Genomic DNA, 17,408 nt, shown 5'->3' on the forward strand with positions numbered 1-17,408 from the left:
ACACCTTTGGCTCTTGGAAGCATAACAGAGAACCCTTGGGGAAATATCTGGGCTTAAATAGGTTCTAAATAGAACCTTTCATGATTCTTCTGTACCTATGTTCTCATTCTAGAGTGTTTGTGAATGCTCCTGCTAAACCAAAGCCATTAAACTTTATTTTAGGATAGAAACTCAGATTCTGTATAACACTGGACTAGACTGGGACGATATCATGTCTAAAAGTGTGTGTGGAGTGGTCACTATCCAGAGAATGCAATCCCACAAGCTCAGGCACAATTTCTGATTTGTTTTACCCTTCATGGTCAGGGTCAGTCTGCTTTGTATTCACTCAAGTATTCCATAAGCAGGGGACAGTTCATGTAACCCCGCTATAGGCCTACAGGATCTACACTTCAGCGTAAAACAGAGGTCCTTGTTTCATGGCCATGGTTAATGAATCAGATGATGACTACTGTTAAGAGTCTGGTCTGACCACCAGACTCCGAGTTCCGTTCTGCTAGCAACGATAACCCACAATAACCCCAGGAAGTAAAACGAAACGAGGAAGTAAAATGAGTTTGTTGTATCAAATGAAAGGTTTTAGGGCAAACAACCCTGTTAATCGACTGGGTAATATAAAAACCTTTTTTATGGAACGAGTTTTATTGTTGCATTTGTCCTAATGATCGGGAAAATAGTTAAAAGCGTGTTTGAAAGTTATAGTAGCCTATTTGTCATCATAAAGTCCTAATATGTCTACTATGATTACACAAACAAATGCTATGATCATTGCAAATAGTATAAATATTCGGTACTGTTTAGAAGTTACTTTAAAACGGTTATAAGATACCATTGACTAGGCAAGCCTATGTATAATATTGGAAAAAACTGAACCTTTAATAACCAGGACTACATCATGAAAGCACAGGTTTTACTTCACTTAAAATCTTATCTGCTGTAGACATGCACCCTCTCAAACTGTCTAAATTTGGTCAGTTGTGCTATTTGTATTAACAGTGTAGGCCTATATTTTCTATATTCTCTTATTTTGGATTCAGTATAGGTCCATTGTAGTCAAACTATACCTGGTCATTGTCACAACTCTGCACATGTGTCAACTTTGATAATGAATGTGAGATGAAGTCTCTGATGAAATTATGGAATTCAGTATAAAGACACACAGCTCACACTGTATTTAAACCTACCACCACTTCCCCCCTCTTGGGAGGTCAGCTTTATTTTTTCACAAATACAAAAACACCAAACATGGATATGAATTATACATGGATTTCTTTTTTTTGTCTTCTGGTCGAGGCCTGGTTCTGCGGTCCAGGTCTGCTATCCAGTTCTGCTATCTGCCGCAGGTGTACAGAGGTATCTGATCAAAACAGAAGAAAAAATGTATTGTTAGGGAAATGAAAGGTAATATGAAATAGATTTCATCTTGCATAAAGTTTTTCCTATATAAAGTTAAAAAGAAGCTTTTTGAAAAGACCTTTCTATCTATTTATTTGTTTGTTTGTTTGTTTTTTGGGCCCACCTCCACTTCCCCTCTTCGGGGGACGACCTTGTTTTTAATTAGTGGGGTAAAGCTAAAAAGTATGGACAGTTTGCAAGGGATGTTTACGCCTAGGTATAAGAAAGACTTTTAAAAAGAAGCTTTTTGGAAAGACCTTTATATTTATTTATTTATTTGTTTGTTTATTTATTTATTTGTTTTTTGGGCCCGCCTCCACCCCCCCTCTTCGGGGGACTACCTTGTTTTTAATTAGTGGGGTAAAGCTAAAAAGTATGGACAGTTTGGAAGGGATGTTTACGCCTAGGTATAAGAAAGACCTTTAAACTAATAGAACCTATTTCCTAATACCTAATAGCATCTATAACAATTCTTCACAGAAAAGTAATTCTGTGACATTTCAACCAATTTTGTGGTGATGACACAACATGGTGGCGAATCTGAAATATTACAGCTATGTGGGATTTCGAAAGTATAGTAACAATGAACTAACGATAGAATAATAATATAATAATTAAAGAGTGTTTATATAAAAAATAATAAAATAAAATAAATAAATCAGAAATCCTTACATAGATGACAAACAATGAGACAAAAGAATACCACCAACATTGTTGTGTGACAATAAAGTTTTTATCTATCTATCTATCTATCTATCTATCTATCTATCTATGACAAGCGAACACATACAAGTGTCTGAATGGGGATAAGAGCACCCAGCTGCCCAAGCCGGCTCTCCCACGCCTGCCACGACGGTGTCAGAACTGAGTCATATAGCTCCCACTCAGGTCAGCTCCGCCGAGCCTGCTACGGGAGTCATGCGTGAGCAGCCAGGTGCTCGTGCTCCCCAATCCATAGAATAAAAATAGCAATAATAATAATAATATAATTAATAATAATAATAATAATATTCTTAGAAAAAAGTACTTTTGTATATATTTTATGATGAATGATCCAGAAGATGTTCCCACCTCATATGAAAAGAAAAGAGAACATGGAATAGCCCAAATTACTATAGTAATAGCTTTTCATTTATGATTTCATATTGCAAATATCTTCGCATGCTGTTGTTACAAAATTTGTTTAAACCTATCCCAAACAGCTCAGCTTTTACAAAGAAGCACACATAAACTCCACAATTATTGCTACATGTTTGTTTTCTAAAATGGGCACATCTGTGTGAAAACTCATATTTGATTCCTACTTGCTTTGTTTTACCATGCAAGGCCAAATACTGAAGTGTTAAATATTTATGAATTTGTGGCAATAGGTTTACTATTTCTTTCTCATATGAGGTGAGTGAATCGAGGATTTTACAAGTGATTTCCAAATTGCTTTCATCAGATGTTTTTGGCGTCATATCAAAAATGAGAACTATCCAATGAATAGACCTAATGTTTACAGGGATGACTACTTTTTTGAAACACCACCAGTTCTTTTCTTTTCGGGGAGCATTAGGAACAACTTCAATATGGTCACAATATAAACTCTGTAACTGTTGACTAATGAATATGGAAGATATCATTAACACACTATTATAATCACAAACATTGTCTTTAAGAAGTTGAAGATAACAGTCTATAATTTGATCATTTAGCCATTGCCCACTTTTTATTATTTGTATATCCTCCTCCGTTAAGCGAAGTGGATGCTTTGGATTAGACACGTTATTAGCGGGGACTGGAAATGTATTTACTTCTAAGCAATTATAATCACATATATGGTCAATTTTTTGGAAATAACACATTTTTATGACTTCCTCTTTTTGGCATTCAAAGGCCTGAATACAAAAGTTTGATGATGAAATAATTTTGCGTGCCATATCAGAGGAGTATTTAACGTTGGTGTTATTATTGACGAACCAGCCATCTATAGTTTTTTGGTAAAGGGTGGAAAATGGTGTCTTTTCTTTGAAACATAAAACTGTTGACAGACTATATGTGTATTTTTTGAACACAGAATGTAAGACAATATCCTCTATACTAATGTCTTTACATTCTGTAAGAAGAAGTAATGTTTGGGGAAGATGAGATATAAGAGAAGACAATGAATTCATGGCTCCACAGGTACCACAATTCTGATATTTTGAAGACATGCCTAAAGTTTGTAGATGCTGTGCTATTCCTTCTGATGTCGAGATATTACATTTTACGATTAGGACTTTGCTACTTTTGTAATTTGTTACGGCTTCTGTGTCACATAAATTACACGAATACAGATCTAACATATGAACATACATTAAGTCATTTGCGAGCCAATTTACCTGAATGTTTTCATTAATAAATGTTTCAATAACATTCAGAGCTGCTGGAATAGACACTGGTTGTGGTAAAGGTGCCCATTTTGCTGATCTGATTTTGTCAAAATTACATATAACAGATGAAAATGTTTTGTGGTTTGACTTATTATTGGCGAGAATTAACCGATCATAGCATTTTTCAAATGCTGAGCAACATTTTAAAAAATACAAAATTCCCAGTGCCTGATCTGACATGGTAGAATGGCTAGGTGGCCTGTGAACTGTAGAGACTTCTGACTGTTTGCTAGTTTTAACATCCAAGGATGCATCGTAAACATGAAATACCCCAGATGTGTCCTCAACACTTTGGTTATATGCACTTATATTCAGGTCGTTGGCAGAAATTTTACATTTATTATTAAAAAGCACTGTCCAGTAATGACCTGATGTTGCCATCTTACCTGAATGACATATAATACTTCGTAAATTGTATGTTTTCTCACTGTCACAACTAACAGGGATACTAAGAGTTGAGGAAGGAGTAATAGAAGCTCTTGAAACATTATTATAGGCTATAGCTCTAGGGACCTCAACGACTAAAATATCTGGGACTGAAACCCATTCGGTATGTTTGACTAATTGTGAGGCACACTTGATACATGCATTATCAACTACCTGACAAATTTCTTTTTGGAAAAGACTGGAAAGATCCTCATTTACTGTAATTTGAATCATGATTACTGAGTTACTTTGGATTTCATCCTCGTATAGCTCACCACACTCAGTACAGCAGTACTTATGTATTACATTTACTATTGTTTTAATACCCAGGAGGTCTAACCAGGACATAAAGGGGACAATAAAATCTGATGGATCATTTTGTTTACAAAAGTTTAGTGCTGGAACTGCAGTCTGGAGTTCTAATAATGTGTTCTTTAAATTGTCAGTGCTAATTTGTCCTTTGTTATTTGCTGCAAAATGGAGTAACTGGGAGATGTTACTTCCCATCCGTGTAACTCTTGCTATCCTATCTGGCTCTACGGACCCAAGTGTAGAATGGACACTGTACAGATGAAGAAATGCCTGGACAGTGGCATTAAACCAGCAATTTTGAAATGTATTGGGAAAACGACATATATTTTTTAAAATATCTTTATCAATTAATCCATAGCTACCTGTGACCTTTGCATTGCTTTTATTCAAACTAAAGATATTTGATTGTTTGTTTGGTGCTCTTTGAAAAGATCTTTTTAAATGCTTGGGTGTTGAAAGCTTCTTTTGCCAAGTCTCCTCAGCTTCTACATTTATTTTGCGTTTATATTTGTTTATTTGTATTTTCAGTTTTTCACAAAACTCTCTCTCCCTAGCTTTATATAAAACATACAACTCTTCAATGCATCTGTCGATTCTGTTTTTCTCACTGTTTAAAAATAATCTTTTGGTGTTTTTAAATGTGACTTCAGAAATTGATGTGGATTTGTTGGTGTGTAATGTTTTACATAAATATTTGGGGGAATATCTGGATAGGTTACCTGACATAAGGTCACTCCAAAGTGGAATTACAGGTAAAAAGTTATTAAAAAGTTTTTCTAGTAACATTGGACCATAATACTTATTTTTTCCATTACCTTGTTCAGTTACGTTTAATTTAGCTTGGGAACGAATTTGTTGAAAACATTTAAAAAATGGCGATTTTTTGTTTCCTGAAATGTCCTCATAGCTGTCAAGTACGTTATCTTTAGCTGTTTCAAAATGTTCACTGTCATTTAACTTCAGCACACTAGTTTGGATTTTAGCAATGCTTTCCTCAACTTCAATCGAGCTGTACTCACTTCCAAGGACTATGCAGACATCATAAATATGAGCACTTATGTCTTGCATATTTTTGGAATTTAAAAATACACTGAATATGTACATGCCTACCATATACCTGCTGTCTTTAGTGGTGTACTGTTTTTTGCACACTTCACTTGCTTGTCGCATTAAGTGACTCTTGCATGTTCTTAATAAAGTTAATTTTAATTCATCTTCTTTGGCCAAGCCATTCACGATTCTCCAACAACGCTTTAAATACATGTCCATGGATTCATTATTAAAAACTTTTAGAGATGCATTCAGTAAGACAGCTGATCGGTCACTATTCATTTGTATGGGCTGCGAGTTGCTTTTAAATATTGTCCATTCATATTCCCTAATTGTTCTCAGAAAATGCTCTAAAGATCTTTGATTGTGTTGCTCTGTAATCATAAAAGCTACTGGTGTAGACAGAAATGGTGCTGAAGGTGTTGCCAAAACTATTTCATAATAAAGAATTCTTTTGGTTGTAAGTTTGGTAAAAACAAATCCTCCAGTTGCATCCCAAAACGCACATGTTGATTGGGTCATATCATGCCACAACCTGATCCCACCCTCTGTAAAACAAATAACTTTTAAAGGACTCACCTGTATTAGCTGTATAAAACCTTTAATGTGCTTGTTACATACATCCTCATTACACAATTTACTCTTTATTATCTGTAACGATATGACCTCATCACTGTTATTAAATGAGCTCTGGTGTCCTTCCCATTTCATTTTTCTGAGGATAGATGAACTAGTCCCTATTCCACTCCTGTTGTATGATGCCAACGACTTTAAATTTGCCCTTCCTAATAAATTATTGTAAAGTGTGTATGCAGTTGTATTTTGTAAAGCTTCAGCTATTGACCTTCTCTCAAGCATTCTAAATGGCCTGGCTGACAGTTTGTCCCCTAAATGTACTATTTTTCCTGTATATGACACATTAAACTGTGGCTTATTTGAATCAGTGGTTGTTATTTTTACTTGCATCTTGCAAGACCTATTTGCACAATAGCCATTAATAGTAAGGAACGGGCTGTTTCTTTGTCTCATTTTTGCTGTACTAAATGAATGATTTCTGAACATAAATACACAGTATGGATTTGAGTCTTTTAATTTCTCTGCAAAAACACCCTCCCATATATATCCCTTGAAGTGTCTGCCCCCCTTTCCCTTTTGAACCCAAGTCCACTCCTCATCAGTGAGGGCAAATTGTGTATCTTTAGGAGTCGCAGTTACAAATGGTTGAAATGATGCCTCTTCTGATAAGATACATTTCAGAGAACTCTCAGTAATTAAACACCTATCTATATCAACTGCATAATTTAGTACTTCTGATTCCGTGCCTGGTGGTGGCCTGTCTTCTGTCATACCCACTGGTTTTGATTGCATAACACCTACTGACTGACTTGTCCCAGACAGTGTACCCAATGGACTATCTGTCCTCATATCTACTAATAGTGATTCCATGTCATCTAATGATTGACCAGCCTCAGATTGTAAACCTGATGTGTCTCTGGTGGTGGTTAAAGAAATCTTAGTGTTATTTTCTTTTTGACTATGTATACTCTTCACTAACTGTTGTATATCACCCCTATTACATCTCCAAATTGTACTAAGTAGCTTCACACTACGACTTTGAACTTTTGGTCTTTCATAGGGCCAATTAATAGCTTTAGCAACCTCAGTCCAAAAATTGGATGTAAAACTTTTGTTTACTTTACCCTTTGAAAGAGAATGAATTGCCAGTGCTATCCTATTGTAATTGAGGACCTGTGTTTTTTTCCCTTTAAACTTTTTATGTTCAGTGTTCTTTAAATTAAATACATTAGGCTCCCCTCCGCCATACAGTTTCCCATCTAACTGAATTTCATTTTTTGCCCCCTGCAGTCTGTAATCAACTCCACACCTCTCTCCTCTCTCCCCATCACTATCTCCCTTCTTTCCACGCCTCTCTCCTCTCTCCCCATCACTATCTCCCTTCTTCCCACTCCTCTCTCCTCCACACCTCTCTCCTCTCTCCCCATCACTATCTCCCTTCTTCCCACTCCTCTCTCCTCTCTCCCCATCACTATCTCCCTTCTTCCCACTCCTCTCTCCTCTCTCCCCATCACTATCTCCCTTCTTCCCACTCCTCTCTTCTCTCTCCCCATCACTATCTCCCTTCTTTCCACGCCTCTCTCCTCCACACCTCTCTCCTCTCTCCCCATCACTATCTCCCTTCTTCCCACTCCTCTCTCCTCTCTCCCCATCACTATCTCCCTTCTTCCCACTCCTCTCTTCTCTCTCCCCATCACCATCTCCCTTCTTCCCACTCCTCTCTTCTCTCTCCCCATCACTATCTCCCTTCTTTCCACGCCTCTCTCCTCTCTCCCCATCACTATCTCCCTTCTTCCCACTCCTCTCTCCTCCACACCTCTCTCCTCTCTCCCCATCACTATCTCCCTTCTTTCCACACCTCTCTCCTCTCTCCCCATCACTATCTCCCTTCTTCCCACTCCTCTCTCCTCTCTCCCCATCACTATCTCCCTTCTTCCCACTCCTCTCTTCTCTCTCCCCATCACCATCTCCCTTCTTCCCACTCCTCTCTTCTCTCTCCCCATCACTATCTCCCTTCTTTCCACGCCTCTCTCCTCTCTCCCCATCACTATCTCCCTTCTTCCCACTCCTCTCTCCTCCACACCTCTCTCCTCTCTCCCCATCACTATCTCCCTTCTTTCCACACCTCTCTCCTCTCTCCCCATCACTATCTCCCTTCTTCCCACACCTCTCTCCTCCACACCTCTCTCCTCCACTCCTCTCTCCTCCACACCTCTCTCCTCCACACCTCTCTCCTCCACACCTCTCTCCTCTCTCCCCATCACACTCTCCCTTTTGCACAAACCTCTTTGCTCCACACCTCTCTCTTTTGGATCTATTGTGTACTCTTGTGTACGTACCCTTTCGGCTTTCAGTGGCAAAAGCCTGTTTCCTTTCACCTTCATTCTCACCTTCTTTCACCATACCTTTCTGGCCAGTAGGCTTTCCCTGACCTCTTTTCCCTCTCTTTACCACCTTTCCCTTCTTGCTCTTTTCCCTCAGATTCTCAGGGGATGGCTGTCTATGCTTCTTCCTCAAATAACAGCTTGGGTGGCAAACAATTGAGGTTCCAAGAATATCGCAGATCATACCATTGTTCCATCCCTACATATTACAAATGTTTTAAATGCTTATAACAAATAAAAAATGCACACCACTTCATGTAAACTAAAATACAATTATGAAACTGGTTAGCAAAACATTAACTGAACAGAGATTCTGGAATTAAATTTATACAACAGTGTAGTGAAATATTTAAAATAAGGCTGCATTAGGGACTATGCAAATCACAAGGCATCAGAGAAACCTAAAAAAATTACAACCACAGAGCAAGTGTGACATTTCTATTTGTTTGTCTAACACTGATGTGACCTCTGGGGAGAGTGATGTTTAGGAATGGACTTCAGGTCCAGGCTACAGGTGACCAATAACATCTGTATAAATATAATTATTTGATGGGAAGAGGGGGAAAAGATGTGTGCACACTTCATTCTATACACCAAATCAGGTGAGATGGAAAAATTACTTTGATTGAGATTACTGTTGAAAGATTCTGGTTATCAAGCTTACCTTCACAAGTTCCTGGTACTCCCCCTCAGCGACAGACTTCTTCAATCCCCGCTTTGTGGTCCAAGAATAGTCAACACCAGGGGTGTCAAACATACGCCCCGCAGGCCAGATCGGGCCCACCAGGGGGTCCAGCTCGGCCCGCCGGATGACTTTGCTAAGTGTGAAAATTACAGAAAGACATAAATTGCATTTCTATAAAAATTTGATTTTACTGGTCTGGCCCACTTGAGATCAAAGAGGGCAATATGTGGCCCCTTAACTAAAATGAGTTTGACACCCCTGGTCAACACAATCCTTTTTCATGTAAGACACTTGAACTTGCGGAGTAGTATACCTAAGTATTTGCCTTGGAGCAGGAGGAGGAGCTCTTGTTTTTTCAAGTGTTTGAGGAATTTTGCTTTCCTCCAGCAGTTTGTATGCAGAAATCCATAATAGGTCAACCAATCTAAGCATCCCGATGTTGTCACTGAGGTGAACCTAGGAGGATGCAATTAATGGAGGCCTAAGAAACATGGTGACCAAACACCTAACCTTTTAAGCAAGATAAATAACTTGTTCACACACTTACAGAAGTATTTATGTAGATACATTTTTTTATTGAAAAGAGGCATGCTTGCTCACCCCATCTTTGCACCACAGCTCTAGGGACCCTGTGGGAAAATGCTTTGAAATTGAGAGATACCTAATCCCAAGGCGTACACTGATGCGGTTGTACTCCTGGCGAAGCAGCTCTTGGACATCAGCATCATAATTGAGCCTTGGTGGGAAATCCAAAACAAACACCTGTACAGATGTAGAAATGTAGAAATGTAAAACACATGGGGTGATTCTGCAGTTATAATATTTGCAAATGCATTATGTGGTAGAATGGTAAGACTTAACCCAGCGTGAGCATGTGATTAAATGTTATTAAATATAATTTCTGTACTAAAAAACAGTTGATAACCATACTTACATTGGGCCACCGGTACAGAGCAGTCTTTAACAATTTTTCAAAATCTAGCCCTGCCTCTGTAACAGTGCGGCTTGAATTTAAATTGTTCCCTGGTGCCATTATGCAAACCATGTTTGGCTCCCAGGGTGGACAACATGCTTCCATCTCTTTTCTGAGAACAGCAGCAGGTGCACCAGGGGTGCTGACAAATCCAAAGCTTAAACAACCTTTCGGCATATTGACATAGCCATCTACAATGCTCCGTAGATGGCTGTCTCCAATAACTAGAACAAACTAAATTAAATGTAAAAGAAAAACGAATAATATGTGATTAGCTTAAATATCCCATGCTACTGACCTCAAGTAAAATGGTTTCATGTGAAACACAAAGTCTAATGACAGGTTAAACATCATCCATAGGCTAACTAATGAATTGCTTAGCAAACTAAGGATAGACAGAAATATTGAAAAGCATAAAAGCCTACCTTTTTGTCGGATTTTTCTGGTGGAAACACACTTTTGTGGGACCGCCCTGTCACATCTGACAGTGGCCAGGGGTTTACTCGATGACGGTATCCAAACTGCATTTTGACTTACTGAAGTGACTTACTGAAGTTGGATTTTGGATTTTTCAGTGACTTACTGAAGTTGTGAGCACAGCAATGTGTGAAATGACAGTTATTGTCACTGGACAGACCATCATACCCCCCCAGACCACACCCACCCAAAAATTCAAATCATAACTAATAATTTAAAGGTACAGTAACTACTATATCTTGTTTCCGTTAAAAATGCTTTAAATGGTGATGACATTGTGTGTAGCCTGATTGTGTGTTGTCATTCTGATTTTCTCAATATATGTCACCAAACTTTGAACATTTTAAACATGACTATTCGTAAAAATATTGTTATTTGTCAATATTTCTTCCCATTGAACATAAGGCAGTTAGGAGTATGGGATAGGCAGTAATTCTGGAAAAGCGTGATCACCTATGTTTAAAGTATTGTGGAGCATTCAGGGACGCAAATCTGAACTACTTCACACATTTTATTTAATGTTTGGAGTGTCCTGAACATATTCCACCCCCCTTTCATTGAGACACAATCTTTAGTTTTTTCAGCAAAGAGTGATACATGTCACATGGCCCTGCCAATGAAGATAATGCATTTTCGCCTGTCTGATCACCTAAGTTTAAAGTATTGTGGAGCCTTCAGGGACGCAAATCTGAACTACTTCACACATTTTATTTAATGTTTGGAGTGTCCTGAACATATTCCACCCCCCTTTCATTGAGACACAATCTTTAGTTTTTTCAGCAAAGAGTGATACATGTCACATGGCCCTGCCAATGAAGATAATGCATTTTCGCCTGTCTGATCACCTATGTTTAAAGTATTGTGGAGCCTTCAGGGACGCAAATCTGAACTACTTCACACATTTTATTTAATGTTTGGAGTGTCCTGAACATATTCCACCCCCCTTTCATTGAGACACAATCTTTAGTTTTTTCAGCAAAGAGTGATACATGTCACATGGCCCTGCCAATGAAGATAATGCATTTTCGCCTGTCTGATCACCTATGTTTAAAGTATTGTGGAGCCTTCAGGGACGCAAATCTGAACTACTTCACACATTTTATTTAATGTTTGGAGTGTCCTAAACATATTCCACCCCCCTTTCATTGAGACACAATCTTTAGTTTTTTCAGCAAAGAGTGATACATGTCACATGGCCCTGCCAATGAAGATAATGCATTTTCGCCTGTCTGATCACCTATGTTTAAAGTATTGTGGAGCCTTCAGGGACGCAAATCTGAACTACTTCACACATTTTATTTAATGTTTGGAGTGTCCTGAACATATTCCACCCCCCTTTCATTGAGACACAATCTTTAGTTTTTTCAGCAAAGAGTGATACATGTCACATGGCCCTGCCAATGAAGATAATGCATTTTCGCCTGTCTGATCACCTATGTTTAAAGTATTGTGGAGCCTTCAGGGACGCAAATCTGAACTACTTCACACATTTTATTTAATGTTTGGAGTGTCCTGAACATATTCCACCCCCCTTTCATTGAGACACAATCTTTAGTTTTTTCAGCAAAGAGTGATACATGTCACATGGCCCTGCCAATGAAGATAATGCATTTTCGCCTGTCTGATCACCTAAGTTTAAAGTATTGTGGAGCCTTCAGGGACGCAAATCTGAACTACTTCACACATTTTATTTAATGTTTGGAGTGTCCTGAACATATTCCACCCCCCTTTCATTGAGACACAATCTTTAGTTTTTTCAGCAAAGAGTGATACATGTCACATGGCCCTGCCAATGAAGATAATGCATTTTCGCCTGTCTGATCACCTATGTTTAAAGTATTGTGGAGCCTTCAGGGACGCAAATCTGAACTACTTCACACATTTTATTTAATGTTTGGAGTGTCCTGAACATATTCCACCCCCCTTTCATTGAGACACAATCTTTAGTTTTTTCAGCAAAGAGTGATACATGTCACATGGCCCTGCCAATGAAGATAATGCATTTTCGCCTGTCTGATCACCTATGTTTAAAGTATTGTGGAGCCTTCAGGGACGCAAATCTGAACTACTTCACACATTTTATTTAATGTTTGGAGTGTCCTAAACATATTCCACCCCCCTTTCATTGAGACACAATCTTTAGTTTTTTCAGCAAAGAGTGATACATGTCACATGGCCCTGCCAATGAAGATAATGCATTTTCGCCTGTCTGATCACCTATGTTTAAAGTATTGTGGAGCCTTCAGGGACGCAAATCTGAACTACTTCACACATTTTATTTAATGTTTGGAGTGTCCTAAACATATTCCACCCCCCTTTCATTGAGACACAATCTTTAGTTTTTTCAGCAAAGAGTGATACATGTCACATGGCCCTGCCAATGAAGATAATGCATTTTCGCCTGTCTGATCACCTATGTTTAAAGTATTGTGGAGCCTTCAGGGACGCAAATCTGAACTACTTCACACATTTTATTTAATGTTTGGAGTGTCCTGAACATATTCCACCCCCCTTTCATTGAGACACAATCTTTAGTTTTTTCAGCAAAGAGTGATACATGTCACATGGCCCTGCCAATGAAGATAATGCATTTTCGCCTGTCTGATCACCTATGTTTAAAGTATTGTGGAGCCTTCAGGGACGCAAATCTGAACTACTTCACACATTTTATTTAATGTTTGGAGTGTCCTAAACATATTCCACCCCCCTTTCATTGAGACACAATCTTTAGTTTTTTCAGCAAAGAGCGATACATGTCACATGGCCCTGCCAATGAAGATAATGCATTTTCGCCTGTCTGATCACCTATGTTTAAAGTATTGTGGAGCCTTCAGGGACGCAAATCTGAACTACTTCACACATTTTATTTAATGTTTGGAGTGTCCTGAACATATTCCACCCCCCTTTCATTGAGACACAATCTTTAGTTTTTTCAGCAAAGAGTGATACATGTCACATGGCCCTGCCAATGAAGATAATGCATTTTCGCCTGTCTGATCACCTATGTTTAAAGTATTGTGGAGCCTTCAGGGACGCAAATCTGAACTACTTCACACATTTTATTTAATGTTTGGAGTGTCCTGAACATATTCCACCCCCCTTTCATTGAGACACAATCTTTAGTTTTTTCAGCAAAGAGTGATACATGTCACATGGCCCTGCCAATGAAGATAATGCATTTTCGCCTGTCTGATCACCTAAGTTTAAAGTATTGTGGAGCCTTCAGGGACGCAAATCTGAACTACTTCACACATTTTATTTAATGTTTGGAGTGTCCTGAACATATTCCACCCCCCTTTCATTGAGACACAATCTTTAGTTTTTTCAGCAAAGAGTGATACATGTCACATGGCCCTGCCAATGAAGATAATGCATTTTCGCCTGTCTGATCACCTATGTTTAAAGTATTGTGGAGCCTTCAGGGACGCAAATCTGAACTACTTCACACATTTTATTTAATGTTTGGAGTGTCCTGAACATATTCCACCCCCCTTTCATTGAGACACAATCTTTAGTTTTTTCAGCAAAGAGTGATACATGTCACATGGCCCTGCCAATGAAGATAATGCATTTTCGCCTGTCTGATCACCTATGTTTAAAGTATTGTGGAGCCTTCAGGGACGCAAATCTGAACTACTTCACACATTTTATTTAATGTTTGGAGTGTCCTAAACATATTCCACCCCCCTTTCATTGAGACACAATCTTTAGTTTTTTCAGCAAAGAGTGATACATGTCACATGGCCCTGCCAATGAAGATAATGCATTTTCGCCTGTCTGATCACCTATGTTTAAAGTATTGTGGAGCCTTCAGGGACGCAAATCTGAACTACTTCACACATTTTATTTAATGTTTGGAGTGTCCTAAACATATTCCACCCCCCTTTCATTGAGACACAATCTTTAGTTTTTTCAGCAAAGAGTGATACATGTCACATGGCCCTGCCAATGAAGATAATGCATTTTCGCCTGTCTGATCACCTATGTTTAAAGTATTGTGGAGCCTTCAGGGACGCAAATCTGAACTACTTCACACATTTTATTTAATGTTTGGAGTGTCCTGAACATATTCCACCCCCCTTTCATTGAGACACAATCTTTAGTTTTTTCAGCAAAGAGTGATACATGTCACATGGCCCTGCCAATGAAGATAATGCATTTTCGCCTGTCTGATCACCTATGTTTAAAGTATTGTGGAGCCTTCAGGGACGCAAATCTGAACTACTTCACACATTTTATTTAATGTTTGGAGTGTCCTAAACATATTCCACCCCCCTTTCATTGAGACACAATCTTTAGTTTTTTCAGCAAAGAGCGATACATGTCACATGGCCCTGCCAATGAAGATAATGCATTTTCGCCTGTCTGATCACCTATGTTTAAAGTATTGTGGAGCCTTCAGGGACGCAAATCTGAACTACTTCACACATTTTATTTAATGTTTGGAGTGTCCTGAACATATTCCACCCCCCTTTCATTGAGACACAATCTTTAGTTTTTTCAGCAAAGAGTGATACATGTCACATGGCCCTGCCAATGAAGATAATGCATTTTCGCCTGTCTGATCACCTATGTTTAAAGTATTGTGGAGCCTTCAGGGACGCAAATCTGAACTACTTCACACATTTTATTTAATGTTTGGAGTGTCCTGAACATATTCCACCCCCCTTTCATTGAGACACAATCTTTAGTTTTTTCAGCAAAGAGTGATACATGTCACATGGCCCTGCCAATGAAGATAATGCATTTTCGCCTGTCTGATCACCTATGTTTAAAGTATTGTGGAGCCTTCAGGGACGCAAATCTGAACTACTTCACACATTTTATTTAATGTTTGGAGTGTCCTGAACATATTCCACCCCCCTTTCATTGAGACACAATCTTTAGTTTTTTCAGCAAAGAGTGATACATGTCACATGGCCCTGCCAATGAAGATAATGCATTTTCGCCTGTCTGATCACCTAAGTTTAAAGTATTGTGGAGCCTTCAGGGACGCAAATCTGAACTACTTCACACATTTTATTTAATGTTTGGAGTGTCCTGAACATATTCCACCCCCCTTTCATTGAGACACAATCTTTAGTTTTTTCAGCAAAGAGTGATACATGTCACATGGCCCTGCCAATGAAGATAATGCATTTTCGCCTGTCTGATCACCTATGTTTAAAGTATTGTGGAGCCTTCAGGGACGCAAATCTGAACTACTTCACACATTTTATTTAATGTTTGGAGTGTCCTGAACATATTCCACCCCCCTTTCATTGAGACACAATCTTTAGTTTTTTCAGCAAAGAGCGATACATGTCACATGGCCCTGCCAATGAAGATAATGCATTTTCGCCTGTCTGATCACCTATGTTTAAAGTATTGTGGAGCCTTCAGGGACGCAAATCTGAACTACTTCACACATTTTATTTAATGTTTGGAGTGTCCTGAACATATTCCACCCCCCTTTCATTGAGACACAATCTTTAGTTTTTTCAGCAAAGAGTGATACATGTCACATGGCCCTGCCAATGAAGATAATGCATTTTCGCCTGTCTGATCACCTATGTTTAAAGTATTGTGGAGCCTTCAGGGACGCAAATCTGAACTACTTCACACATTTTATTTAATGTTTGGAGTGTCCTGAACATATTCCACCCCCCTTTCATTGAGACACAATCTTTAGTTTTTTCAGCAAAGAGTGATACATGTCACATGGCCCTGCCAATGAAGATAATGCATTTTCGCCTGTCTGATCACCTATGTTTAAAGTATTGTGGAGCCTTCAGGGACGCAAATCTGAACTACTTCACACATTTTATTTAATGTTTGGAGTGTCCTGAACATATTCCACCCCCCTTTCATTGAGACACAATCTTTAGTTTTTTCAGCAAAGAGTGATACATGTCACATGGCCCTGCCAATGAAGATAATGCATTTTCGCCTGTCTGATCACCTATGTTTAAAGTATTGTGGAGCCTTCAGGGACGCAAATCTGAACTACTTCACACATTTTATTTAATGTTTGGAGTGTCCTGAACATATTCCACCCCCCTTTCATTGAGACACAATCTTTAGTTTTTTCAGCAAAGAGTGATACATGTCACATGGCCCTGCCAATGAAGATAATGCATTTTCGCCTGTCTGATCACCTATGTTTAAAGTATTGTGGAGCCTTCAGGGACGCAAATCTGAACTACTTCACACATTTTATTTAATGTTTGGAGTGTCCTGAACATATTCCACCCCCCTTTCATTGAGACACAATCTTTAGTTTTTTCAGCAAAGAGTGATACGTGTCACATGGCAATACCCTGGCATTGGAGATAATCCCTTTTCACCTGTGTGATCTGTGTGTCAAGTGTTTTTTCACAGTGAATGACCAGAATAATGACTGCTAAACATATTTTACCCTTTCTTTACAGTTCTGAACAAGTTCAACCAACTTTAATGAAGGCATAATCCTTTTATCAGCATAATGGGGTGTGTTTTACTTTTTCTTAATACAATATTGTCTGTTTAGTCATTGTTCATTATATTAAAACAAGAAAACCATACTTTTGTAACATCAGTGAATCGTTTTTAACCCATTTTGATGTTACTATGAAATTAATATCTCTGATAGTTTAAGAAAACACGGGGCTAATAAGGGACTTTTATTTTGAAAAATCGTAACCGGAAGTCGCTCGAGCTCATTTGCCTATAGTTGCTCACTGAACGCTGCTCAGACT

General features: G+C 38.6%; 1 protein-coding gene across 1 annotated transcript; it reads right to left on the reverse strand.

The window, feature by feature from the left end:
• Positions 1-8,922: 8,922 nt before the first annotated feature.
• On the reverse strand, positions 8,923-10,742 carry LOC116222095. Its single transcript, XM_031574861.1, has 6 exons — positions 10,641-10,742; positions 10,177-10,449; positions 9,843-10,004; positions 9,568-9,698; positions 9,222-9,375; positions 8,923-8,958 (listed from the first exon to the last, which is right to left on the reverse strand). The coding sequence occupies exons 1-6, from the start codon at positions 10,740-10,742 to the stop codon at positions 8,923-8,925; spliced, it is 858 nt and encodes a 285-aa protein (XP_031430721.1).
• Between the last annotated feature and the right edge of the window lie 6,666 nt (positions 10,743-17,408).

Source organism: Clupea harengus, chromosome 10, assembly GCF_900700415.2.
Source record: "Clupea harengus chromosome 10, Ch_v2.0.2, whole genome shotgun sequence".
NCBI lineage: Eukaryota > Metazoa > Chordata > Actinopteri > Clupeiformes > Clupeidae > Clupea > Clupea harengus.